The sequence below is a fragment of the Macrobrachium nipponense genome, chromosome 29 (genome assembly GCF_015104395.2).
Source record: "Macrobrachium nipponense isolate FS-2020 chromosome 29, ASM1510439v2, whole genome shotgun sequence".
Classification (NCBI taxonomy): Eukaryota; Metazoa; Arthropoda; class Malacostraca; order Decapoda; family Palaemonidae; genus Macrobrachium; species Macrobrachium nipponense.
In genome coordinates, this window is record NC_061092.1 from 14678212 (window position 1) to 14706157 (window position 27946).

General features: G+C 38.3%; 1 protein-coding gene across 2 annotated transcripts in view; it reads right to left on the minus strand.

Annotated features, from left to right (window-relative positions):
- Nucleotides 1–326: 326 nt before the first annotated feature.
- Nucleotides 327–27946, minus strand: part of LOC135206140 (uncharacterized) — a 286363-nt gene continuing 258743 nt past the window's right edge. For both annotated transcript variants that reach the window (XM_064237397.1, XM_064237396.1), the window contains exons 5-8: nucleotides 21389–21524; nucleotides 11887–12029; nucleotides 4874–5096; nucleotides 327–3959 (exon numbers count right to left, since the gene is read on the minus strand). In XM_064237397.1, coding sequence (XP_064093467.1) covers nucleotides 3880–3959; nucleotides 4874–5096; nucleotides 11887–12029; nucleotides 21389–21524 — 582 coding nt within the window. In that variant the 3' untranslated portion in view covers nucleotides 327–3879. The remainder of the gene's footprint in view (nucleotides 3960–4873; nucleotides 5097–11886; nucleotides 12030–21388; nucleotides 21525–27946) is intronic.

A 27946-nucleotide genomic window follows, 5' to 3' on the forward strand; every position in this document is an offset into this window, starting at 1 on the left:
ATACTTCATAGGTGGGCATTTGTCTTTTGTGGTTGAACGCACAAACGTCTATATACTGTATATGTATGTATGTGAGTGTGTACGTTTGCGCGTTGGTGTACAGCTGCCTATTCATCATACGTGTATTATGTATATGTTTCCCGGTTTTGCCCTTAGGGTGTTTCCAGCATCCAAGAGAAAAATATTAACTCTCTGGGAACATTCAGATAGGTAAGGGTGAGTTGTCAAGTGCTGCTCATTTGCATATATATATATATATATATATATATATATATATATATATATATATATATATATATATATATATATATATATATATATATTTCTCTCTCTTTTTTTTCTTTAACGCACGTTGCTTTTAGTTTTCTGTAAAAGAAAACTATTGTGACTGATTTGTCTGTCCTTCCGCACTTTTTTTTTGTCCGTCCTCAGATCTTAAAAACTACAGAGGCTAGAGGGCTGCAAATTGGTCCGTTGATCATCCACCATCCAATCACCAAAAGTATCAAATTGCAACCCTCTAGCCTCGTTAGTTTTTATTTTATTTACGGTTAAAGTTAGCCATGATCGTCCTTCTGACAACGATATAGGATAGGCCACCACGGACCGTGGTTAAAGTTTCATGGTCCGCAGCTCATACAGCATTATACCGAGACCACCGGAAGATCAGTTTTCGGTGGCCTTGGTTATATGCTGTAGCTGCTGAACAGAAAACCCGATTGCGCCGAGAAAGGAAATAAATTGAGTTCGAATATCAGAATAAAAAAGAAACGCCTAAAAGCAGGTTGAAACTGTTTAACAGTATGTTGGGAGAGAGAGAGAGAGAGAGAGAGAGAGAGAGAGAGAGAGAGAGAGAGATGCAGGTATATAGTTCTCAAACCACCAACCACTTGAGTACGTTCAATCCTCTCTCTCTCTCTCTCTCTCTCTCTCTCTCTCTCTCTCTCTCAAATCCCCGAGCAAATATACATTGCATATATGCAGAATTGTATATCGCTTGTCTAGGAATCCGAAAGGAGTGAGACATGTGTCACTTAAGCACCGAATAAACCCCACCATTGATTTCGGAAGGAGTGAATTCCATTGTTATCATTCTTCTATTGCTTCGAGGGTTATTTTTTTTAAACGTTGGTGTTATTTATCTTTTTTTTTATATTTTTTATCTGTTTCCGTGTTTTTTTTTCTCTCTTTCTTTTTCTTCCCCCCTACATCATTTTCTACGAGGTTTTTCACTTTACTTTGTTGTTCGTCCCTTTATTTGTTTTAAAATACTTTTTTCCCTCAAGATTTATTTATTTCCATTTTTTTTTTTGCTCTCCAATTACCATCAATGCTATCTTCTCTATCCTCTTCATTTTCTTCTTTTTACATATATACTCTTTCAATTTGTCCTCTTTATATTTATTTATTTTTTCAATTCCTTTCTTCATCTTCTAGTTGTTCCGTGATGATGATGATGATTGTGATGATGATGATGACGACGAAGAGGAGAGAGAAGAATTTGCTAATTATTAATGTAATATTTTTTTCCTTTCGTGTTTCGTAGGTTGAACTTCCGTTTCAGTGGTAATTGTTATTATTTAGTAAAATATAGGTATCGGAATAAAACCTTGAGTTGCGTAAGGGAACACTGGGGAAAATACGAATATGTATCGTGTTAGGTAATAATAATAATAATAATAATAATAATAATAATCATTAGGTAATAGGGATAATGATATCAATAAGTGAAGTAATGTGATTGATAAACATAACTCAATGAAAATTATAGTATCTTGAGAAGTTATTTTTCAAGCTCCTTTTTTTACTATTATTTATTTATTATTATTATTATTATTATTATTATTATTATTATTATTATTATTATTATTATTATTATCTGCACGCACACAGATATTCCGATGCATTTCGTGATTCTTTGACGTTTGTCTCACACTGACATTTAATTTAGTAAAATTAAAATCACATAGCATTTTGGGGGCAGTATGCATGGAGGGAATCACTTAAACATGAATTACTTATATGACATTTAAGTTGGATTTGAAAAACTTCAGTAAAATTCAAAATGCAATTGCAATGCACGTATGTCGCTTTGATGATGTTTGTGCATGTATTCGTATGGTGTTTGTGAACGTATATTCATATGTACAAATGGACTATTGGAAAGTTATTGTGTGCATGTATTCTTGCATATTTTCCATATTTATTAACTGCGGATGTCTGTCAGTATGTATACATGTATGCTTTATGCACTTTATGCTTTTACATCTTTCACATGCACATATACACATGCATGTGTATCTGGTGTTTATATATCGCGGTCCGCTACACACACACAAACATACATAAATGTGTCCAAGTGGAGGGATTACTTCACATTGTTATTAGTTCATAGTACTTCCCATAATGGCAGTTTGACTGGACATATTAAAAAACCAATTGCATGTCTTCCTTCGCAGTAAATTCTTTTAATATTTCATTTTTTCGTTTTCTATCAGCAAGATTCTGCAATGGTACTATTAACCTCTTTAAGTACATAAGTACCAAACAGCTACTTATTTACTTTTTATATAGAGTATGCTTAATGTTCTATATAGGTATAACCAAAGTGTCCAAACTTACCTAAGCCTAATTGCAAATGCAGAGGGAAGTGAAATCAAAATGATGATGGGGTCATTATTATATAAGATTATGGCGACAAATACAGTTCTCTACTTTTCTACGATTTGGATAAAGGAGGTACTATTACAACAGCCACAAAATTAATATAGTGGAAATAATGGGTAATTTTACTATCAATATTAATATCGATAATTCACACTTACAATGAAAACGAAAGGATATTGATCACTAGGACAAAAAAAGACTAAATCTTAACGACAACAGCGCCCAGTAATAATAATAATAATAATAATAATAATAATAATAATAATAATAATGAGACTACTATCAATATTAATATCAATAATGGCACTTAGCAAAATTACAGTTGTATTAATCTCACAATAGCATGACATCAATAATAATAATAATAATAATAATAATAATAATAATAATAATAATAATAATAATAATAATAATAATAATAATTCTACTATCAATCTTAATATCGATAATAACACGTAGAATAAACAGCAATGAGATGTATCACAATAATAACGACAACCAAAAAACTTCACCACCTACGGCCAAAGGGGGGTTAGGGTGGGGTTGGGGTTGGGGGAAGGAGGGGGGAACAGACGGAAATAACATCACTACTGATAACGGATCTGATAAAACAGAGGTCGGTGATAAAAGGGGGTCAGCAGGTGCTCTGTAGATCATCTGTTTATCGAATAACCGAGTTCCAGATTTCCTCGACATCACTCGTGGTCTCTTTATCGGCGGCCTTAAGACTAAATACAATTAACACATCGCAATGGCATGTCACGGAAACTGAGTCACACACGTCACGCTTCCACGTGACTACACCGTCTCTTTCCTTCGCAGTGAATGAAGGTCAAGCGTTTATATATTCCGTTTGCATTACGTCGAACGGTGAAGCGCTTCTTCCGTTTTCTTTAATGCAGAGGAAAAGTTTCTTACGTTTTCTTTAAACAGGTAAAGCGTATCCTCCGTTTTCTCTCAACTGAGAAGGAAAAAATTTCTTCCCATTTTCATTGAATTGAGAGGTATAAACTTTTCCCATTTTCATTAAATTGAGAGATATAATATTCCTCTCATTTTCCATAAAATTGAGAGCTAAAAGTTTCTTCTGTTTACATAACATTGAGAGGGGAGAACGCGTCTTCCGTTTTCATTAACTAGAAAACAAAGCGGCTTTTCTTCATCCCTTCATGTACAGAGACAAAGCTTTTCATCTCGTCCATATCTGTGTTTCTATAGATATGCCGTGTTTATAAAAATAGATGTGAATATCAGAATAGTCCAAGTTTGCAATCTCGCCGTCGGGTGGTGACCTGTGGAGAGAAGGAGAATTTGGGTACTTACTAATGTTTACAAATTTTTTTATCTGCGGAGAAAATGGCATAAATAATTTAAAGAATTAAAGTAAGATATGGATCTTTAAGTTGACGTCAAAGAGTCAGCAGGGAGTTTGTAGATAAAGCAAGGTAGAAGAGTGATTGTAACTAATAAATGGTGGGTGCAATAAATGAAGCCCAATGAACGCAAAAGGAAATTATTTGAGAAAATCGCAGGTAAACAAGAGTATGGATATGACACTTGACATGAAAGTTAGAGAAAAAGAAGAAAGTAGAGAGGTGAACGTGAGCAGGTACCTTAAGTTGTTTTACGAGGAAGTAAATCCAGGTAGAAAAGTTAATGAGCAAGTGGATGTTTGAGTATGCAAGTCAAGGGATGATGCCTTTAGAGATTGTAGCACTATGTCGATGGAGTGAGTATTTTGAAATTCTTGAATATAGAAAATAGTGGAGAAGCAGAGCTGATTGATGCAAGAGCAGTTGGAGACCGCGAAAAGTTGTTAGAAAGTGCTTGATTCAGGCAGAAGTGTTTGCAGAAGGTACTTAGGTCTTTTTTTTCACAAATTACCGTCAGCTTCCAACTGCTTTCTTTTTGTCTTTTACTTTTCATCTGTTCTATTTGGTCAGTTCTCACACCTACAACTGTCTAACTTCATTAACTATGCTTTACTTTAATATCCATCATTCATTTACAAGCAGATTTGCTTTACTCTAATATCCATCATTCATATACAAGCTGATTTGCTTTACTTTAATATCCATTATTCATTTAAAAGCAGATACCTCGGTTTCAGACCTACTGCTGGATTTGCATTACACCCCACAACCTGCGACGTTTGAGTGACGTCATTTAAACCTGTAGGAGGTGTGTCCCTTTCGTGTTCTCTCACCTGACGACGCGTATCGATGGTTGAAGGCGGCGCTCGATGCCGGGTCTAAGTAGAGCTCCTTGGTGGCCGTCTTCTTGTGACCCGACACGTCGGCTATGCACTTGACGGTGGCCTGGTTTCGTTCGAAGTAGTCGGGCGCCGACCAGCGGATGGCCAGTGTTGACGTCACCCGGTGGCGGTTGTCGTAATGGTCGGGGTACATGTGGAGATCCAGGTCTCGCACCTGCAAGGGAGATCGTGGGAGAAAATAGTCAGTTTTATTTCGTTTATAGTTTGTCAGCTAAGCTTTGGAATGCTCTGTCTTGCCTCTTTGTTACCAATGTTTTTGCTTACTCAGGGAGCAAGCTTACAAACTACTTTGTTGTTGCAGTGTTGTTCTCGTTTGGGGGGTAGAAAGCCCTGTTGAAAAGCCTAAAAAGGTCTGAAAAAGGTGTTTCGCGTCGAGTTTAAGGTACATAAATTTTAGGATAGGATATTTATGATTTATTTATGAGAATGAAAATGTAAAAGAATAAATAACGTGCATGTTAAACAGTACCGAACAATTATTTCTAATAAAATATAGGGTATTTATTTTAATTTTCGTCGGTGAAACAATGCGCTATTTGACCATAGAGTTTAGCATGCGCCCCTAGTAAGCTGGATGTCGGATCACGCCTTATTTGTTTCTTTGAGAGGTGGGTAAGGCTTTGGCTTGCTACCGGTGATGTCGCTCTATAGTAATTTGGCGTCCATAGTGTCACTGGTAACGATGACATTGCTTCAGCGCTAATAATAATTCCCTGCCAGTTATCTGACTTTCAATGGTTAATAATAATTTTACCTCACTATAGTCACCTCGCCGTTAATTATAATCTAATGTCCCTGCAAGTCAGTGTTCATGATAATTTCATGACACAGAATCCCCAGTTAATTGCAATTTCATACCACCAAGATCTCAGTTAATGATACTAATGGCAATACTCTCCCCATGGTGTCAGCCTTCATTGCACCATTTCAATTTTGACCTCACTTGATTGACCTCATACTACATTATTCGTGGCGACGTCACTTGAACTTTCGAAAGAAGCAGCAGATATTGGTGAAACACGGAAAACTCAAAAGAAAATCTCTCCTCCTCCTCCTCCTCCTCCACAGAAAGCCTGTGCCTTTAAAAGAATCTCTGGTATGAGGATGAAAATAACCATCATTTAAGATAACGTGTAACCCAGAGAGACCGCAGACGAAGGCGCGCTGGGTGCTTGGATTTCAGTCTCTTTCGAAACAGTTTTATTCCTCTTTTGGGTTGGAGCTCTTTTTATAAGTTCATTCGTGTTGTCTGGGCGCACTGATCAATCTGGGATTTATTCAATGTTTATTATTTTATACATTATTGCGATACGAAAACTAACTATCGGTTTGGAAATGAGTGCTGGGTTCTTGAGTTTCCTTTCATTACCTTAAAAATTGATTTTGGGATGGAAGGGTTTTCGTAGGCCTATTTATCATCGTCGTATTTTTATTTAATTGACATACCAGATGAACTGAGACTCCCAATGCTTGTCACCTGATTATTCATAAACCTCAAATGCTGTTGCCATTGACAGTAGCGTTTATATTTTGTTTCCAAACGATTCTTTGATAAAAGTTCTTTCAAAGTCAGATGTTAGAGGCAGAATTTTCTCTTGCTGGCAATCGAAGATTCTCTCTCTCTCTCTCTCTCTCTCTCACACACACACACACACACACGCACACACACACATATCTGGATACTTCAAGATTGTGATAAAAATTGTGGTGCTTGCTGCAGCGTCATGTCCCAGATTCCATCTTTTGTACCATTAGAGATCATGGTTTTAAAAGTCAGTCTGTTTGTCCATGTTCGTATTTGTTTCGTTTTTTTATATATATTATTGTAAAACCTGTCTTTCTTATTTTGCCATTGTTCCCGTTTCTTTTGAGTATGGCTGAGACAGTTAGCTTGCGAGGATCTCAAATTACTAGTCCTCTGGTGAGTCCTAGGGTCGTAGATAGCTTTTGAGCTGAAGGAATGATCCTTATCAGAGGCATCCAAGAATTCTTGTGTATGTTGTAGCCGTAAGCGTCTGTATAATGAAATAATATATATATACATATATATAGAGTCAAAGAAGCTAAACGAAAAATGGTATGACCTTTCGTTTCAGATTCAGACTGCATAGTTATAGCGTCTTCATAGTGGAACCTCTCTCTCTCTCTCTCTCTCTCTCTCTCTCTCTCTCTCTCTCTCTCTCTCTCTCTCTTTATATATATATATATATATATATATATATATATATATATATATATGTGTGTGTGTGTGTGTGTGTCTGTGTGTGTGTGTGTATAAATAAATTCTTCTGCCAAAACAGGATAGGTCTCAAACATAGTAAATAAGTTTAAAGTTTATAGAATATATTATTCTCGAGTGGGACCTTTCTTTGATTTTGTATTTTACTAGTATAAAGATTTTATGTTTGTGTGTGTGTGTGTTTTGTCCCCATTTTAGGTCGAAAATGGTATGGTTTTGTGCGTTAAAGCCGAAACGTCCCAATGGAATTAAAAATGTTGACTATAGCGCTTGTTTGGCTGTTCCTGATGAGTTTAAAGTTTACGACGCCAATTTTGCGGATACGAGCGAATCTTAGCACCATCAAGAATAAGTTTCTTTAAGGAGACGATTGTGAAAGCGTAATAGGAGCTATCGTAAGGCATTCCATACGAGATTATAACAGAGTAACAGGATGTGTTGTGATTATAAATGGTAATATGCAGTGGTACCTAGGATCGTTCAGTCTCTGGGGAAGACAGTTATTCCTAGACTTACTAAGTAAGTCTTCCAGGGATTTTCGTAATAATATTAATTCAGGGAGTCGTTTGAAATGGGGGGACAGGGGGAGGGGATTTTTTTTAGATGTTTCTTTTAATGTTCTGCTGTCTGGTGTTCATTGATAATGCTTTGGGTTTCTTATCTTTAACATGAAGTCTTGGCTTGTAGCATCGAATTTTAAGTAAGTCCGGAGAGTTTTACTATTCTTTTTTTTTTTCCTTCGTTACAGTTTTAGGGTAATTAACTTCATTCACAGTTTTCTTTTTCCATAAGTTGCATTTCAACTGGAATTCAACATTCACGTTATCATTTTTTATTATTTTGCAGAGCCGCAATTACTTAAATTTACTTATATTGTTTTTACTCATTCCACAAAGACTTATGTTTTTTTTATAATTTCAATTTAATTTATTTTTAATCCGAGTAATTGATCGTGATTACTATAATTTTTTTTTCATTTTAACCGTAATTAAGGTAAGATTCCCATTCCATTTTAAGATCGTTTACTTAAACCTTATTTCATAAACTTGCTCTCCTCCTTTATTTATTTATTTAGTTTTAGTCTTCAGGTCTTCTCTTTTTGAGAATGGGTTTCAAATCTCTCTCTCTCTCTCTCTCTCTCTCTCTCTCTCTCTCTCTCTCTCTCTCTCTCTCTCTCTCTCATTTTCCGGTGAGCTTGAAGTGAATGAGAATAATATCTCTACATTAGGTTCATCAACAATTTAGCATTAAAGTATAAATATGAGAGAGAGAGAGAAAAGAGAGAGAGAGAGAGAGAGCTCGAAATGTCCTTCACCCTGGTACCTGCTTTCAATCTATACACCATTTTCAGATGTCTCTTTCAGATGTCTCCTTAACCTTTTCTTCGAGAGTTTCGTCTCCTTCATAGCATGAAGACATCATGCAAAGGGATCCGTAACATTTCGTGAGTGGTGAAGATTGAAACCCTTCTATAAAATGCTCGTATGATATTAGCCATTACTCTTAGTTTTATTGCTGTCTAACATTGCGACCCAGGAGACGGTAGTAGTACGGTCGCGGGAATCGCTATTGATTTGCCATATCGAGGGATTTCGCTCAGCCTCCAGAAACACCCCTTCCCTCCCTCCCCCTCCCCCTCTCCTCTTTCCCTCCCTCCCTCCCCACCTCTCCCCAAAACGCAGATAAAAGTGGCTCACTGTGTCAATGCGTGTGACTGTCGCAATAGATGATGTTGAATGTAATAAGCTATGGTTCTGTAATAGTATATTTGCGTTTTCCATTGATGCAAATGAGTAGTCAGTTGTAATCATTACTACAGTAGATTCACATCAACCGTGCATCTGATGTCTAGGCCAGTCCCTTACGACGCTCCTGATTCGCTGTTGATAAGCCAATCACAGGGCTGGAAACTCTCGGTCTCTCGAGAGAGTTCACATGGGCAGGATGTATGTTCCACCTCTCATGAAGGATACTTTTCAAAGACGTGTCCCTCAGGAGAAGTGAAACATACATCCTGCCTATGGGAACTCTCTCGAGAGACTGAGGGTTTCCAGCCCTGTCAATGGCTTATCAGCAGCCAATCAGGAGCGTCGTAAGGGACTAGCCTAGATATCAAATGCACAGTTGATGTGACTCAGTACCAGTAACTTGTTTCCCTGAAATTGAGGTCAGAAAATGGCGGCTAGTGGAGAATGTATGGATAGTTATCGGGATTCATAGAGTAATGTGGTTCTTTTTATGCTATGAAACTACGGATAATTAATACAAGTATTATTACGAAATTTAATGTGGTATTTAAAAATTTTTGAATTCCGCATATTTCATGTAAAGGAAATCAACAAACCAAGTAATGGATTCCTTCATTCGACTGTTTTCCTTCAAACTAATAAACTGCCAGAACAACGAGGCTATCTTTTGGTGGGTGGGGGGGGGGGGGGGGGGGAAGAGGCGTTGCGAGATCCCACTCTTACATTAGTTCCTATTATGTCTTGTTTGTTTAAGACAATATGCCAAGTAAGGGTTTAGTTCATTCGACTGTTTTCCTTCAACCTAATACACTGCCAAAACACAATTTTTTTTTTTCAGGGGTGTCGGAAGAAGGGGAGAGGCGTTGTGAGATACCACTCTTATATTATTTTCTAATATGTCTAGTTTGTTCAAGATATTAGGTTGCCTCTTCCATTATCCATTATCCTCGTCATAATTGAATGGATCATCATAGTCCTGATTCTTGCGTGAATGGTCGCTTGGTTAAAATACAAATCTAGCGTCTTTCAATTCAACCATTTTAGAGAAACTAAAGAACTTTCCTCAGGTTCTTCTACACCATTTATTTGGAGACACCGAAGGCCTTTAAAAGCGTTCCAGATGCATTCTTCTGCTGGATCAGAGCAACTCGCATGTAGGGAACATAGATAAGACTGTTCCCCCTAATGCCATTTAATCCTCTCTCCTCTAAAAGGCTGGACTAACGCTTCATTAGGGGGATAGGATCCACCTCTTTTTTCTTCTTCTTCTTCTTCTTTTTCCTAGACCCTTCCCTCCCCTACTTTCCTTTCGTGCTCTGTCGATCTTGTATGAAAAGATGTCGTCATATAAAGTGATCATTTGGATTTTCCATTGTACTAACCCTAAGTCATTTCCTTTTAGATACATTTTTGACATATGCTGAATTTACTTCTTTTTTTTTTTCACACACCTTTATCTCCCAAACAACAAGAAATCGCTCTTATTTTTCTGTCTCCCTTAAGGGGAGTGGGGGTTAGTGCCGTCAGTCCACCTCACGCACGGTACACTGTAGGCATTACATGAGGTTCATAGCAGCGTCCTTTCGGCCCATAGCTACAACCCGTTTCATTCCTTTTACTATACCTCCTTTCATATACTTCCATCTTACTTTCCGCCCACTTCTAACAATTGTTTCATAAGCGACTGCGAGATGTTCCTCCTGTTACACCTGTGTAACCTTTTACTCCCAGTATTCGTTTAAGCGCCGAATGAGCTCTTAGGTCCCAGCGCTTGAACTCCTATTTCACACTGCTGGTTTGTCAAAAGCTTATTAAACAGATAATTCGCGAAGTATACCACGTAGAAGCTCGTACCCTTTGAATATGGATGCGAAGGGCATTTGAAATGATTTAATCTATAAGCAAAACGAATGCAGCTCTGTTAGCCCGTTCATCTTAAAGTGAAGTTTACCCATAACTTTAAAATAACTTCAGTTCCCATTGAGACTGTTTTTCGTTGAAAGGATTGGCTAAATCAAGCGATAATGCTAGTGGTGTGCGTGCAACTTAGTTATCTCAGCTATATATACTATATATATATATATATATATATATATATATATATATATATATATATATATATATATATATATATATATATCTATATATATGTATATATATATATATATATATATATATATATATATATATAGTTGTATTTTTACAACTTTTTTTATACTTTATCATAAAATAACTAATAACTGGTATTTACATCAAATAAAGCTGTTATGATTTTTTTAACAAAAAGCATTCCGCTGTGTTTACATACTATACATACAGCAGATACGAACAATCTACAAATAATTGAATAAAACGAAATTTACACTACTACAAGAACAGATATGTTAACGACATGCATTAGGCAAAGGATATTACCACTTCTCAGCTATTTCGAATTTCTTATCGTGTCCCTTTTTGAAACTAAAGACACTGTGGTTATTCAGTTCCCCTTTAGGTGGAGTCATTTCCTTCAGTCGCAAGATCCCCGTCTGAGGGGTGTGGGGGAAGTTAGTACTGTCAGTGCACACTACGCGGTGCACTGTAGGCATTCCGGTTCCTTGCAGCGACCCTTAGGCCGTAAGCTTCAACCCCCTTACTTTCGTTTTACTGTACTTCATTCATATTGTCTTTCTTCCATCTTACTTTCCACCCTCTCCTAACAATTGTTTCACAGTGCAGTTGCGAGGTTTTCCTCCTGTTAAACCTTTTAAACCTTTCCCCTGTCAATTTCCCTTTTAGCGCTGAATGACCTCTGAGGTCCCAGCGCTAGGCCTTTGCCCCAAATTGTATAGTCCATTAAATTCCTTTACTGTAAAACTGCTTTCCCTTTGGCCTAAATTTTATATCCCATTCCATTTAACGGTAAGATCAATCAAGACAGGTTCTTCATAGGACGAATTATTGTTATTATAATTTACCTTGCGTCCGTTGATCTCCCAAGTGAGGTCTGCCCTGGGCTTGGCGTTCCTGGCGGTGCAGTTGAGGTCGATGGTGTCCCCAGCGCGGTACAAGGCGTTCTCCGGGTAGGCGAATGTCCTGATCTCCACTCTCTCCGGAGGCACTGCAAACAAAGGCATATTCTCCATGAATTTTTTTTTTTTTTTTTTTTGAGTCGTTTGTTTCGACTTTCTCCAGTTCCTGCAAACTATAAAACGAACGTTAGGATTTACAAGAAAATAAAACTGAAACCTAGAAAATGAAACACAAGTAAGCTGAAAATAATACCTGTGGAAATGTGACAAGCCGCTATCTCACTTCCAAATCATTTTGTCACCTTTATTTGAAAAAGTAGCCCTACCATCGTTAACTCTTCAATTTTGTGTAAGATATGGGATTCGAAGTCGTTTAAGGTAATATATAGATATAATATCTAGTCTGTCAGCGGATTGTTGGATGAAGAAGGCTCACATAATGCTGCCCGTTCTATATTTCTATGTTCGTCTCCTCTCAGTGTGTTTTATTTATATGTTTTTACTAGTTCAACCGTCTGCAAACTGTATTTTGAACAATTTAAAGCTGTGAACGGTGTGACATCGGCTTAGTTATCAGGACATCTGGAAATTTAAGTTGCACCCAACTAAACATTTTACAACTGTTTTATTGTCATTGGGACTACGGCAAATATATCAAGCGGAATTCTGCTAAAATGGTACTAATATATTCCTGTACAGACATGCCAAAAAGAAGAGTAGAATTCATCGTTACAGAACTGAATGGTATAAAAGAATAATTAAAGCTTATTACTTTTGAATTTGTGGCTCCTAAAAGACTTTTATAGAGATAACGTGACTTTTGCAACAGATACGATGCAGCAAGTGTAACTTGAAATTTGTGGTGTGTCACCATCTCGTCATCTTGTCAATAGAAATCTAATTGTGTGCAGCTGTCATGACTTGGAAAATTGACGAGAACCCCTTCACTGAAAGCTGCTTTTACCTCAGCAAAGATAGAGTTGAGTTGAATATAAAATTTAGGCCAAAGCCAAGCACTGAGACCTATGAGGTCATTCAGCGCTGACATGGAAATTGGCAATAGAAGGTTTGAAAGGTGTAACAGGAGGCAAACTTCGCAGTTGCACTATGAATCAAGTGTTAGGAGAGGGTGGAAAGTAAGATGAAGAGAATATGAAAGGAGGTATAGTAAAAGGAACGAAAGTGGTTGCAGCTAGGGGCCGAAGGCACGCTGCAAAGAAACTTAAGTAATGCCTACAGTGCACCGCATGAGGTCCACTGACGGAACTACTCTCCTACGGGCTCAGCAATGTTAGAAGTGTTATCTAATTGTTCAGTAACCGAAATGAAATCACTCTGCCTTAGTTTATAACAAGTCATTTTCTCTTTCCTGTGGGAGGGCAAATATGTTTAACATTCCACAGTCAAAGAGGGGTAAAAAGCAGACAGACAGAGAAAGAGAGCGACTCTATTAAAGCAAGTATCTCACGCTACATTGCAAGATCCAGAAGAAGTTTGTCAGTCAGGCGAATGTGCTGCCCCTAGCGCCACGCTAGTGAACTAAGGGACCCCCGGTGGCGAACACGAGAGTCCCATCTCCTTGGTAGAGAGTCCTTGCGACTCTCTCCCCCGGCGCGGTTGTTATCGAACATTCAGGGAGACCCTGATATTTGCATTCTATTGTATAGCCATTTTTTTTCTTACTCTCCCTTCCTTCTAATAATACTCCAGCAGTGATGCTGATAGGAAAAGACGGTGATGCAAATGAAAATTACCAGAACTGCTGGCGTGTATGTGCCGGTTCACATAAATGGGGGGTATCTTTTATGTTCTGACTGATATTAATGCATAGTAGTTTGGTGGTGTGCTCCTAACTGGAATGGGTAACAAACAATTATTTCTCTCCCTCCTCTAGCCGTAGGTATGTTTTTTTAATGTACTAGTGTACTTGTCTCTTAAAAAATGAAGGTAATATTTAAATTAATTTCACAGTTGCATCGTGCTAAAAAGTATATATAGTGTATAACGTTTATCAAGTTCCCATGCATTTTCTTGTTTAGGGTTTCGTTATAGTTAAACTTAGTCTAATCTTCATAGGCTTCGCAGAAATATTAATATATGGATGCACTTTACATTTATACAGCATTATATGATAATATAACGCGTGGACAATGTGTAGGAAATTAAATAAATTAGAAGGTAGATTTTGTTGGAAAGGAGACCCCCAGAATGTGGCTATATTCATAGTGAAAATAGCTTATATTTAAAATTACCTGCAAATGAATATAAGAAAATAACTTACATTTAAAATTACCTGCAAATGAATATATGTTATAAGGAAACAAACCACGTAGTCGATGCAAAAGCGAAGAGGATCAGCTCATGTTCAAGAATATTTGCAGAAGTAATTTTTGAGGGAATGAGGTCATTAGAATTTGGTGTTGCAAAGGCGGTAGGAGTTAATAGGATTAGATGCAAGATGCTGAGGTGCGGATGGTAAGTGCAACCGAGTAGCCAACCGGGGGGTTTGCAAGTTGTATCTGAATGAGGGAAATGTGTCAAAGGAATTAATGAATGACGAGCATAAAGGGAAAGGTGATAATGACTCTTTTGATACAAAGGCAAAAAATTACTGATTAGCAGAGCAAGACGGACAAAAGGACTGATAGAGGGAGAATGATATATATAGGTTCTTTTATCTTTTATTGAAACGAAGCTTGGAAATTTGGGAATGAATGGGAACACTGTTTCTCATTCATACACGTTGAGATTTTTATCTTAATGTCGGTGGAGACACGATTTTGAGGGTGATTATGTATGGCGGAAATGTAATTTTTTTAAAGCGATTAAAAACCTATTATTTAAGTGAAACTCAGGTTCGAGTAGTAGACGATGGAGTGACTGGTTTGGTGTAGAAGTGGGCCCTGGGCAGTGATGTGTTATGGATGCATGACTGATTAATATCTTCATGGATGGAGTGAACCAAAAAGGCCAGAGACAGGCTTGAAATTTTGATGCAAAAGGAAAAGAAAGTTCCGTGAATGGAATATTGAGTTGCTGATGTCTTTAGATGATTCCTTGTTGATTGAGGATAGTGAAGAGAAACAGCAGAAACTTGTGGTGCCCAGATGTAAGAGGAGGAAGAGTAATGTGTGTGTGAACGAAAGTAAGGATATGAGTGGAGGAAGAAAGGTAGCATTTGATTCATATATATATATATATATATATAGATATTATATATATATACTATATATATATATATATATATATTTTATATATATACACGTATATATATATATATGTATATATATAAACATATACATATACATTTAATATATATGTAGTGTATATATATATATATATGTATATAAACATATAACATTTAATATATATGTAGTGTACATATATATATATATATATATAGTATGTTATGTATATATATATATATATATATATATATATGTATATATATATATATGTATATGTATATATATATATATATATATATATATATATATATATATATATATATATATATATATATATATATACATTGCACACACAGCACACTAATAGTTATGCTATATGTGCGTGAGTTTAATTAAACAGCTTAGTAGAATTAATTCGCTGAATGTATTAAACTACCTGGACGCGGTACAGCTGTGTAATCACCATGAAAGCTGATGTACGTGGGTTGGCGAGGAGTTGTGGGGGGGGTGGGGGGGGGGGGGGGGGGGGGGGGGGGGGGGGGGGGGGGGGGGGGGGGGGGGGGGGGGGGGGGGGGGGGGGGGGGGGGGGGGGGGGGGGGGGGGGGGGGGGGGGGGGGCAAGGGTGCTGGGGGAGGGGAGGAGGGAGAAGTTTAGGGTGACGAGATTGGGTGAAGGGAATAAACTACAGCACTCAGGATCCACATTCGATTAGACGATGTCGTTTCCTCACCCATTGCACCACGACGGGTGAAAATATTGGCTTTCCGGCGCCTGCGCAGACGACGTCGAAATTGTTGTAGGGCTGTCGCCTTGATTTGTGCAAGATGCCGCAGTCAGTCGTGATGTTGCAATGAATAGGCTTTAAATTGGTCTGTGCAAGATGCTACGAAGTGGAGGTTAAGCTGAGTCTTTTAATAAAGTGGTAATTATTTTTAAGGTGCTACAAGCAGACGTTATTTCACAAGCTATATAATCATGTGTGTGATATGATAATTTGCCTGTAGGTGAGGTAACAGACCTTCTTTAATTAGCTTAAAATTATGTGTAATATCCTATAAACAAATATCATGAATAATAATCTACGTTGTTTGATTATACTGTAATATGCGATAGAAACACGTAATGATTAATAGGTTACAGTATCAATGTTAAAGGTGCCATAATCCGACATTGTCACTTATGAGTTATGAAATCTAATGTGAGGGTCCCTTTATACATATCGTTATTTAGTTGATAGCTGTGTATAACACACTCAGGGTTGATTACTTGTAAACTTGATATTAGATAATGGAGAGAGACTCTTGAAATTCATCTTTCTTTCCAAAATGCCAGCAAAGTATTTTTTCCATTTACAGTCTTGTTAATCGGTGTTCTTGTTTAATTTGTTTGCAGTTGCAACCCAGTTTGTTGACACGAGTGAATAGGTCTGTATCTGGAGGTATAGTGGCATTTGCTGTATTCATTTTGTTACATTTAACGAATTTAATCAATTTAATGTCATCCGGATGAGAAGGGGGACTATATGGAAGCAAGCGACGCGAAATCTTTTAGTAAGACAAGCTATTCAGTTTAATGTTTGTTGTAAGTCGTGTTTAACAGAGACAAGATGCCAGAGAAAGATGAGGGGCCGTGTGTGTGTGTGTGTATGTGTGTGTGTGTGTGTGTGTATGTGTGTGTGTGTGTGGGTGGGTTGGGGAGTGGGGATGGTCGTGGGGAGGGCACTGAATACATTAAAATCTTTGCTTCTAGTTCCAAAAGCGTGGAAAAGAACGGGGCGGAGAGTTTGAATAAATGGAAGTTTTATTTTTTGAAGCCTGCGAAGGTTTAGTTAGTGATTTAGACTTCTTTCGATTTTTCTTTTCGCGGAGAGTTCGGAATAATTCTGAGGAGTTTATTGTATATAATCACGATTTTTATGAACGTAAGTCAACCCACAGCATTTCCGGACTCGTTACTTTTCTGAGCGATCTCGCTGCAATCAGGCTTACATTGCATCGTATGCTTCTCTCTTCTGGCGGTGCTGATTACTGCATCATGGCCTAAAACAGAAGATCTTCGGCGCCAGTGACTTGGCAGTTATGATGTCCAACACATTTCGATCAATTAATCATGGATTAGAAGAGGTGAGAACGCCTTCTTAAAATTCTTACTTCTCCTCATTGCCTTAAGCGACGAGAATTAAATCTCTTCTCATTACTGGTTGGGGTTGGGGGGGTGGGCGGGGGGTGGGGGGAAGGGAATGGGTTAAACTATATTCATGAAAGGCATTCTATAACTTTCTATAACTCCAAAATACCTTCAGGATCACAGTAGTTCCGATCAGTTTTATGCCCTCTGTGAGTGAGTAGATCAAGTGCTGGTCAGGCAGATCTTATACATCAGCGGTTCAAACTGCCAAAGTGGAGGTTTATCTATATTATATCTCGGAATAATAATACTGAAGATTATTACGAATTGATGAAGCCTAGATGTAGGTTTAGATGTAGATGAGTCGTTTTATTGGTCCATAGTTGAAAGTCCCTGGTTTTTTTTTTTCTGGCCTGCGTTATAGACGACTATTGAGCCTCTGGTACATAATTTTACTGTGAATAGATGAAAATTCCCCATGACTGCGGCAGGTTAACGGAATTCGGAATTTCAGAAATGCTAAGGAATTTGCACGCAACAAGTTACAGGGAAACCAGATGATGTGGCGGAATGAATACAATGCTTAGAAGCAACAGCAAGTTATAGTTTCTATGCTAAAACTCCAGGTACTGCAAAAGAAGTGGAAAAAAGGCTAAAGAGAACAAATTTTTAAATCTGCGAAGAAAAATGTGAAAATAATATATATATATATATATATATATATATATATATATATATATATATATATATAGAGAGAGAGAGAGAGAGAGAGAGAGAGAGAGAGAGAGAGAGAGAGAGAGAGTTTAAAAGCCATAAGAACAACGAAATAATAAAATTAATATGCCCATTTTCAAATTGCAACCCTGAGGAGGACTGATAAAGAAAATCATACCCCGAAAACTAAAACTACCTGATAACTCAGAGAGAGAGAGAGAGGAGACCGAGAGAGGAGAAGAGAGAGAGAGAGAGAGATTTGAAACCCATTCTCAAAAAGCAACTCATAAGTGAACTGGTGTAGAGAATGAGAAGACCTGAAAACTAAACCTATCCACTAATTCAGAGAGAGAGAGATAAACAAATAAATAAATAAATAAGGAGGAGAGCAAGTTAATCTCAGATTCTCCCACAGCGCTACCGTGACGTAGACAGAGGGCGAGGAGGAGAAGGAGGAGGAGGAGGAGGAGGAGGAACTGCAGCAAAGCGCGAGGCGGAGACGGCGGCGTCGGGAGAGAGGGAGAGAGGGAGAGAGGGAGGGAGGGAGGGAGAGTTGTCCTCTCAGAGATACATTGATGATAATGGCGTTAAATGGCTTCGAGAACGATCTCGATCTGAGGTCATTTGCCGAGTAACCGAAAAAATGCCGGGGATGCCACAGAGCAGTGGGAGAGAAGCCACTGTCTCTCTTGGCGTTTGTCGTCGCTTCGTGTAGCTCTTCGCTGTGTTGCCAGACTGGGCGTTTGTTGTATTATAATTATTATATACAGTTACATCAACACCGAGATATTACTGAAGGAACACGCGTGTATTTGTGTATGAAAAGAGATGCTTTTAACTGAATGCCTTATGAATGGTTTAATCTCTCTTTGGGTTGTGCATTACCTCGACGAGGTCTTCCTGCTTTCCGTAAATGACTTCGCCGAGGTCTTCCTGTTACTCGTGGATTACCTCATCGAGGTCTTCCTGCTACCCGTGGATTACCTCATCGAGGTCTTCCTGTCACCCGTGATTTACCTCCTGCTAACCCGTGGATTACCTCATCGAGGTCGTCCTGCTGCCCCGTGGATTACCTCATCGAAGTCTTCCTGCTTCCCCGTGGATTACCTTATCGAGGTCTTCCTGCTTTCCGTAAATGACTTCGCCGAGGTCTTCCTGTTACCCGTGGATTACCTCATCGAGGTCGTCCTGCTTCCTGTGAATTGAATAGTCGTGGTCTTCCTGTTACCCGTGGGTTACCTTGTTGAGGTCTTCCCCGTTTTATGTGAATTGCCTCTGAGAGGTCTTCACGTTTCCCATGAGATGTCTCGTTGAGGTCTCCCCCGTTTTATGTGAATTGCCTCTAAGAGGTCTTCCCGTTATCTATGAGTTGTCTCGTCGAGGTATATCCTGTTGCCTGTGGATTGCCTCTTCGAGGTCTCCCTATTTCATGTGGATTACCTCGTCGAGGTCTTCCCGTTAAAGACAAATAGGCCAAATAAGAAATGTTGACTTAGAAAAATCAAGCAAATTGTTCACTGCAAATGGAACTTACACTGAGAATGAAAATCTTTAATTACGAGAAAGAGAGAAATACATACGCGAGATATAGCTAGGAGAGAGAGAGAGAGAGAGAGAGAGAGAGCGAGAGAGAGAGAGAGAGAGAGAGAGTGTAATCTTTTCGAATTATTGGCAACTATTTACAGTTTATTTCTAATAAACATTCGAATGAGTCACATTAAAGTGGTGCTCAGCTGAGAAATACTTCTGTAATTTTATTTGAACTCCTCGGATAGAATTTGATAAGAGAGAGGGAGAGAGAGAGAGAGAGAGAGGAGGGGGGGGGGGTGGGGGGTGCGGGTTGGGTTGGCGACATGGGGCGGGGTAGAGAACATATATAGAGACCAGAAAAGACGCACACCTTCAGACCCTCGTCTACACATTAATTAAAAGAGCTGGGAAAACTGCATCGGAAAGAGGAGTCGAGAGAGAGAGTAGAGAGAGAGAGAGAGAGAGAGAGAGAGACGTGTGCCTATGTTTGTGTGTACGTGTGAATGAGGGACGGAAGTAGCCGGGGTGGGGGAGGGGGGATTGGGAGGTGGCTGGGGGGGAAGGAGAAGTAGGAGGTCACGGTTGAAGTTGAGAAATTTGTCTCAACGAACTGTTGGTCTAATTGCAATCAGCGAGTTGTAGCGACTACCCTCTCTCCCCCTCCCCTCCTACCCAACCCTACCTCGAGTTCCCTCTCACCCCAACCTCCCCCCAACCCCTTCCCTCCATCTTGACCTCCCCTCCACTCTTTCCCGAAGTTTAATAGTTTCCTTAATTTCATTTTACCAAAAGCACCATCGAATCTTCGTATGACAAGGGCTGGATACAAGGGACAAGTTTCTTTTTCTCATCGTTGGTGATTAACTCGGTACGGGCGAGAAATCAATGTTCCTAAGCAGAGGACTCCATTTATGTTCAGACAATTTTAAAAATCTATCGGTTTTTAAAAAAAACCCTTGGTCTTCAGCTCTCCTTTCTCACTAAGGATGCTTTATTCTTGCACTGAGTTCGAATACTCTTGAGTTAAGGGAGTTTCACAGAAAACTCATTGTTCATTATCGAAAAGGCTATACTTTATATATCGAGCACCCCAACCTGCTGGTGTTTTGAGTTAGAAGCAAATGAAATAGTAGAATGTATTTGAAGAATTACATCGGATCCCAGGCTGAATCTGCCTCTAGGAACTTTGCTATACTTTTCAAGTGCCGCATTTGCTCCTTTGAGTAACGACTCCAGATTTGTGGAACTTTTACGTTCTGAGAGTGGTTCTCTTGTTTAGGGAGGCTCTTTACACGGCATTCTTGGTTGTATAGTTTAGATTTAGCTAGGTTAGGGCAACATAGGCCGTTGTCCTAAGGGAGTAGGAGTCCTGGTGTGGACCATCCAACCAACTCCTTAAACCAACAGGGAAGATATCCCACTTGATGCAGCCTTCATTAATTATATATATATATATATATATATATATATATATATATATATATATATATATATTATACATTAGCTTATCCAGCTTCAAAATACAGTGAACATAAGATGTATAGGGTGTCCATAAAGTCCCAGTACCATTACAAGTATTTATTGCTCCGAATGGTACTGGGACTTTATGGACATCCTGTAGAATGAAAATATCCCATGGGAAGTTGTGGGAATGAATTAAGATAAAAACCTGTAATCAGTTAAATATGTACAATAAGAACTGAACGTGCAATGAATGATAGGTAATAGAAATAATGAAAAAATTATAAATTTTTGAGAAAGACAGATTACTTGAAATGAAAAGTTTTTTAGTGCGTTTGACGATGGAAGCGAATAATCGAAATCAGTAAAGAGTCTTCGTGTTCAAAAAGTTTTTTTTTTTTTTTTTTTTTTACTTTTTTTTTACGTACCTACAACACTCATGGACTTCGTCAGGACCGCCGTTTTGAAGGTGGGACCTTCGCCCATCACCTCACACTTGAAGAGACCCGAAGTTTCTTCGGAGACGCTTTTCAATACAACGGACTCATTAGACGATTCCTCGTTCTGGAAAAGGAGAGAAAAAGAGACTTTTTTGTTAAGCAGAAATTTCAGTTGGATATCCTGATTTATTCTTTAATTTTATTTCCTATACTGTATTGACGCCTTTTTCATACAATGTGGCATTCAGCATTTTTTCTGTCCCTTAACTCTACCTCATTGCTATTTCATGGTCTAGTTTTGTCTTAGCCACCTTACCTCACGTTTTCAATTATTTTTTATTTTATTTTTTTACATTTGTTAATACTGTGCATGTTTTCCATTCATACATAAAGCCATCATTAAATCCCATTGTGGCTTTGTCGTCTTTAGCAATAGATTATGTATGTGAGAAGCCCTCTACTGTGTTGGATCAAAACTGGGCTAGCAGCTACATTACAAAAGGAGAATAGACTTATGGTGGGTGTCAGTTTAAAAGTTTTAATAATTTCTAACTTTCAGCTTTCATGGTAAAACTTGAGCGTTGATTTCGTTAAATATCTATTATAGACCTCCTGATGATGCGATAGGGTTTCGCGAAACGTTGGGAATAAACTGTATTTATCGTTATCAACTTGAGATTCCGTAGTGATGCTGCTATCCAGCCAGTGTGTGTGTGTGTATATATTATATATATATATATATATATATATATATATATATATATATATATATATATATATAGATATATATATATATATATATATATATAATATATGTATGATATATATATATATATATATATATATATATATATATATTATATATATATCTATCTATATATATCTATATATATATATATATATATATATATATATATATATATATATATATATATATATATATATATATATACCATAGGTTAGTATTACCAATCATTCAGTTGCTGTTCCCTTATATGATACGGGTTTCTTAAAAAACCAAAAAAAAAAAAGAAAAAAACTTATAACCTAAAGCATATCCTAAATGAGGGACATTAATTACCTAATATCAAGTCTGGCTTATATGAGACTGAGATAATGTCAGGCCTGATTTCTGAAAGGCACCGCCGGGATTAGCATAGATGATCTATATGGTAATGTGTGCTTCGTCGAGCCAGCTTTTATCGGTAAAATTAAATGTAGTGTGTTTTGTTTCCTACACGTTTTCTGTGCTCTTTTTTTAAAATACGTTTTCTGTGCCTTGTTTATCTTGCTGATTGAAAGTAGGTAGTGGCCATTTTTCTGTTAAGTTTCTCTAAATATGATAATCAAATTAGGTATTTCATGCCATCATTTTGGTAATGAACTTCTGATTTTCTTGAGCAGGTTTAAGTATATAATAATAATAATAATAATAATAATAATAATATAATAATAATAATAATAATAATAATAATATTATTATAATAATAATAATAATAGTGGCGCCGTGGAGGAGTGGGTTAGGTCGTCAATAGACTTAAGTCAAGTTAAGCAACACTGGCTCTGGTCAGTCGTTGGATGGGTGACCGCTCTCCTCGGCGTTGATTCCTTGGGAAAGGATCTTTACCATAATTTCCTCAGTCTACTCCAGCTATGGGTTAAATAGCAAAACTCAGCAATGATGGAAAGAAATGAAGGATTAACCGACAACGACGTAAATGGAACCTCTGGCAACAGAGGAGCTTCGTCCGGCAACCAGGTATTCAACCCAATTGAAGGGGAAGACGGTCAGGTACTTGGAGGTCGTCATCCAGCAACTGATCACCACAACGACAATAATCAACAGCCTGAGATTGGAGCTACAGAGGCAAAAAGGAAGAAATGGACAAGAGAAGAAAATAAGGAAATATGGAGATGCTACATCAAAAGCAACCCGACGGAGAGAGGATATAGAAGAAGATTGGTCAACATCTGGAATGAGAGGAATAACACCCCCCAAACAGAGCAGAGGCTGGCAGACCAAGTAAGGAACATAAAGAAAAAGAACTGGCTCTCCCCAACAGAAAGAGAAGAACTGGAAAGGGAAATGTCACACGACAACGAATTACACGAAGACGAACTGAGAGACGATGCCACAGAAGACGACAGGGAGGATGAGATATCAAACAACGACACACGAAGAAACACCGACGAAGTAACAGAGAGGACGGAATGGGTAGAAAAGATTAGACAATGGATGGAGCCAGATACAGAGAGAACAAAGATCCCCTCCATGAAAGCCTACAACACAAGAAATTAAGGGAGAAAACAAGTGAGGTCAATGAATAATGGGCATAATACAGACCACCAGTATCACAGAAACAAATAACTTGACATATGCAGGAGCAAGATTAGTAGCAGAACTGATGGGAATTCGAACAGCACAACCAACCCAACAGAAACCAAAACAGCAACCTCCTTGGAAAAGGCGACTGGAAAAGCAAATCATGGTGATGAGATCTGACTTGAGTAAACTGAAAGAGATGGCAGAAAAAAGGCTAAGAAGCAAGAAAACAAGGGAGGAACTCAACGAGAAATACAAAGTACAAGAGAGGGGATTAAACAACACAATAGAAGATGTAAAACAAAACAGAGGCTTAAGGCCAAAAGCACATAAGATCCAACGATACATGAACAGGAATAAGGGATACCAACAGAACAAACTATTCGGAACCAACCAGAAAGACTATACAGCCAACTAAGAGGGGAAGACAACCACCCAGAAATTCCTGAAGCCGAACCAAGTAAGAGACTCTGGGAAAACATATGGAGCAATCCGGTATCACACAACAAACATGCAACATGGCTCCAGAAGTCAAGAAGAAACAGGGAGAATAAAACAAAGATTCACAGACATCACGACAGACACAGTCAGACACCAACTAAAGAAAATGCCAAACTGGAAAGCCCCAGGTCCCGATGAAGTCCATGGATACTGGCTCAAAAAACTTCAAGGCCCTACACCCACGAATAGCAGAAACAACTCCAGCATTGTATCTCAAATCACCAAGCACCCAAATGGATGACCACAGGAAGAACATCCTTAGTACAAAAGACAAGAGTAAGGGAAATATAGCCAGTAACTACAGGCCTATCACCTGCCTACCAATAATGTGGAAGTACTAACAGGTATCATCAGTGAAAGGCTATACAACTACCTAGAGGAAACAAACCACCATCCCCCACCAACAGAAAGGCTGCAGAAGGAAGTGTAGGGGCACAAAAGACCAGCTCCTGATAGACAAAATGGTAATGAAGAACAGTAGGAGAAGGAAAAAACCAACCTAAGCATGGCATGGATAGACTATAAGAAAGCCTTCGACATGATACCACACACATGGCTAATAGAATGCCTGAAAATATATGGGGCAGAGGAAAATACCATCAGCTTCCTCAAAAATACAATGCGCAACTGGAATACAATCCTTACAAGCTCTGGAATAAGACTAGCAGAGGTTAATATCAGGAGAGGGATCTTCCAGGGCGACTCACTGTCCCCACTACTCTTCGTAGTAGCCATGATTCCCATGACAAAAGTACTACAGAAGATGGATGTCGGGTACCAACTCAAGAAAAGAGGCAACAGAATCAACCATCTGATGTTCATGGACGACATCAAGCTGTATGGTAAGAGCATCAAGGAAATAGATACCCTAATCCAGACTGTAAGGATTGTATCTGAGGACTCAGAGGATGGAGTTTGGAATAGAAAAATGCGCCTTAGTCAACATACAAAAAGTCAAAGTAACGAGAACTGAAGGGATAAAGCTACCAGATGGGAACAACATCAAACACATAGATGAGACAGGATACAAATACCTGGGAATAATGGAAGGAGGAGATATAAAACACCAAGAGATGAAGGACACGATCAGGAAAGAATATATGCAGAGACTCAAGGCGATACTCAAGTCAAAACTCAACGCCGGAAATATGATAAAAGCCATAAACACATGGGCAGTGCCAGTAATCAGATACAGCGCAGGAATAGTGGAATGGACGAAGGCAGAACTCCGCAGCATAGATCAGAAAACCAGGAAACATATGACAATACACAAAGCACTAACACCAAGAGCAAATACGGACAGACTATACATAACACGAAAGGAAGGAGGGAGAGGACTACTAAGTATAGAGGACTGCGTCAACATCGAAAACAGAGCACTGGGGCAATATCTGAAAACCAGTGAAGACGAATGGCTAAAGAGTGCATGGGAAGAAGGACTAATAAAAGCAGACGAAGACCCAGAAATATACAGAGACAGGAGAAAGACAGAAAGAACAGAGGACTGGCACAACAAACCAATGCATGGACAATACATGAGACAGACTAAAGAACTAGCCAGCGATGACAATTGGCAATGGCTACAGAGGGAGAGCTAAAGAAGGAAACTGAAGGAATGATAACAGCGGCACAAGATCAGGCCCTAAGAACCAGATATGTTCAAAGTACGATAGACGGAAATAACATCTCTATATGTAGGAAGTGCAATACGAAAAGTGAAACCATAAACCACATAGCAAGTGAATGCCCGGCACTTGCACAGAACCAGTACAAAAAGAGGCATGATTCAGTAGCAAAAGCCCTCCACTGGAGCCTGTGCAAGAAACATCAGCTACCTTGCAGTAATAAGTGGTACGAGCACCAACCTGAAGGAGTGATAGAAAACGATCAGGCAAAGATCCTCTGGGACTATGGTATCAGAACGGATAGGGTGATACGTGCAAACAGACCAGACGTGACGTTGATTGACAAGGTCAAGAAGAAAGTATCACTCATTGATGTCGCAATACCATGGGACACCAGAGTTGAAGAGAAACGAGAGGAAATTGGATAAGTATCAAGATCTGAAAATAGAAATAAGAAGGATATGGGATATGCCAGTGGAAATCGTACCCATAATCATAGGAGCACTAGGCACGATCCCAAAATCCCTGAAAAGGAATCTAGAAAAACTAGAGGCTGAAGTAGCTCCAGGACTCATGCAGAAGAGTGTGATCCTAGAAACGGCACACATAGTAAGAAGAGTGATGGACTCCTAAGGAGGCAGGATGCAACCCGGAACCCCACACTATAAAGACCACCCAGTCGAATTGGAGGACTGTGATAGAGCAAAAAAAAAAAAAAAAAAAAAAAAAAAAAAAAAAAAAAAAAAAAAAAAAAAAAAATAATATAATTGTAATAATCAATTAATAATATGCTTCTTTTGTCGACATGTTTTGACCTCGCGGGTCATCATCGGGACGAGTTAACAGTTCCTCTGCTAACTCCTCCTGATGATGACCTGTGAGGAGGTCGAAACATGTCGACAAAAGAAGCATAATACCAGCAGAACTAGAAAAAATGTCAGCCTGAATAATAATAATAATAATAATAATAATAATAATAATAAAAATAATAATAATAATAATAATAAGGAAGGAGGCCTTCTCTGAGGGCAGTAGCATTGAATACAATAGCTGTTTCAACGGCATTTAATTTATATAGAATCTTCTCAATTCTTCTTATTATCTTTTTCTCGTCAGCATGTAGCTGGTGTATTAAGTTTCCTAAGGACATGTAAAGATTTTCATTTGTCTTAGGTTATTCCTCTAACGTGTCGACAGCGCACAGGCAGTCATCTATGAGAGTTTACAGTACAGTGAATTAAGATACAGTTTACAAGTATTTATAGCATGCAAGGTCGTGTACAATCGGTGGGCGGGTCGGTGGGAACGGATTTTAATTGGTCGTTGGATGGAAACGAAATCTCCCCCTGAGGCGTTCTGACCTGCGTAGTTTGGACGGGGTTATTAGCGTCGGTTGGGTGTTGTTTGGGGTACCTCTACCCCAAACAACACCCAACCGACGCTAATAACCCCGTCCAAACTACGCAGGTCAGAACGCCTCAGGGGGAGATTTCGTTTCCATCCAACGACCAATTAAAATCCGTTCCCACCGACCCGCCCACCGATTGTACACGACCTTGCATGCTATAAATACTTGTAAACTGTATCTTAATTCACTGTACTGTAAACTCTCATAGATGACTGCCTGTGCGCTGTCGACACGTTAGAGGAATAAACCTAAGACAAATGAAAATCTTTACATGTCCTTAGGAAACTTAATACACCAGCTACATGCTGACGAGAAAAAGATAATAAGAAGAATTGAGAGATTCTATATAAATTAAATGCCGTTGAAACAGCTATTGTATTCAATAATAATAATAATAATAATAATAATAATAATAATAATAATAATAATAATAATAATAATAATAATACCTAAAGGCATCAGAATTCCTCAAGGACTTCGAATACCTAAGTCAGTTTGTTATTACCAATTTTTAGTTGCGTAACATCCCTCCAGCTGTGGAACTTTATCGGCATAAAATCAATCTTTTATCTTTGAAATATTCGGAAATAAACAGTTTGGAAGATGGGAAATTTGTGTGTTCACTTCGAGACTGACTATATATATATATATATATATATATATATATATATATATATATATATATATAT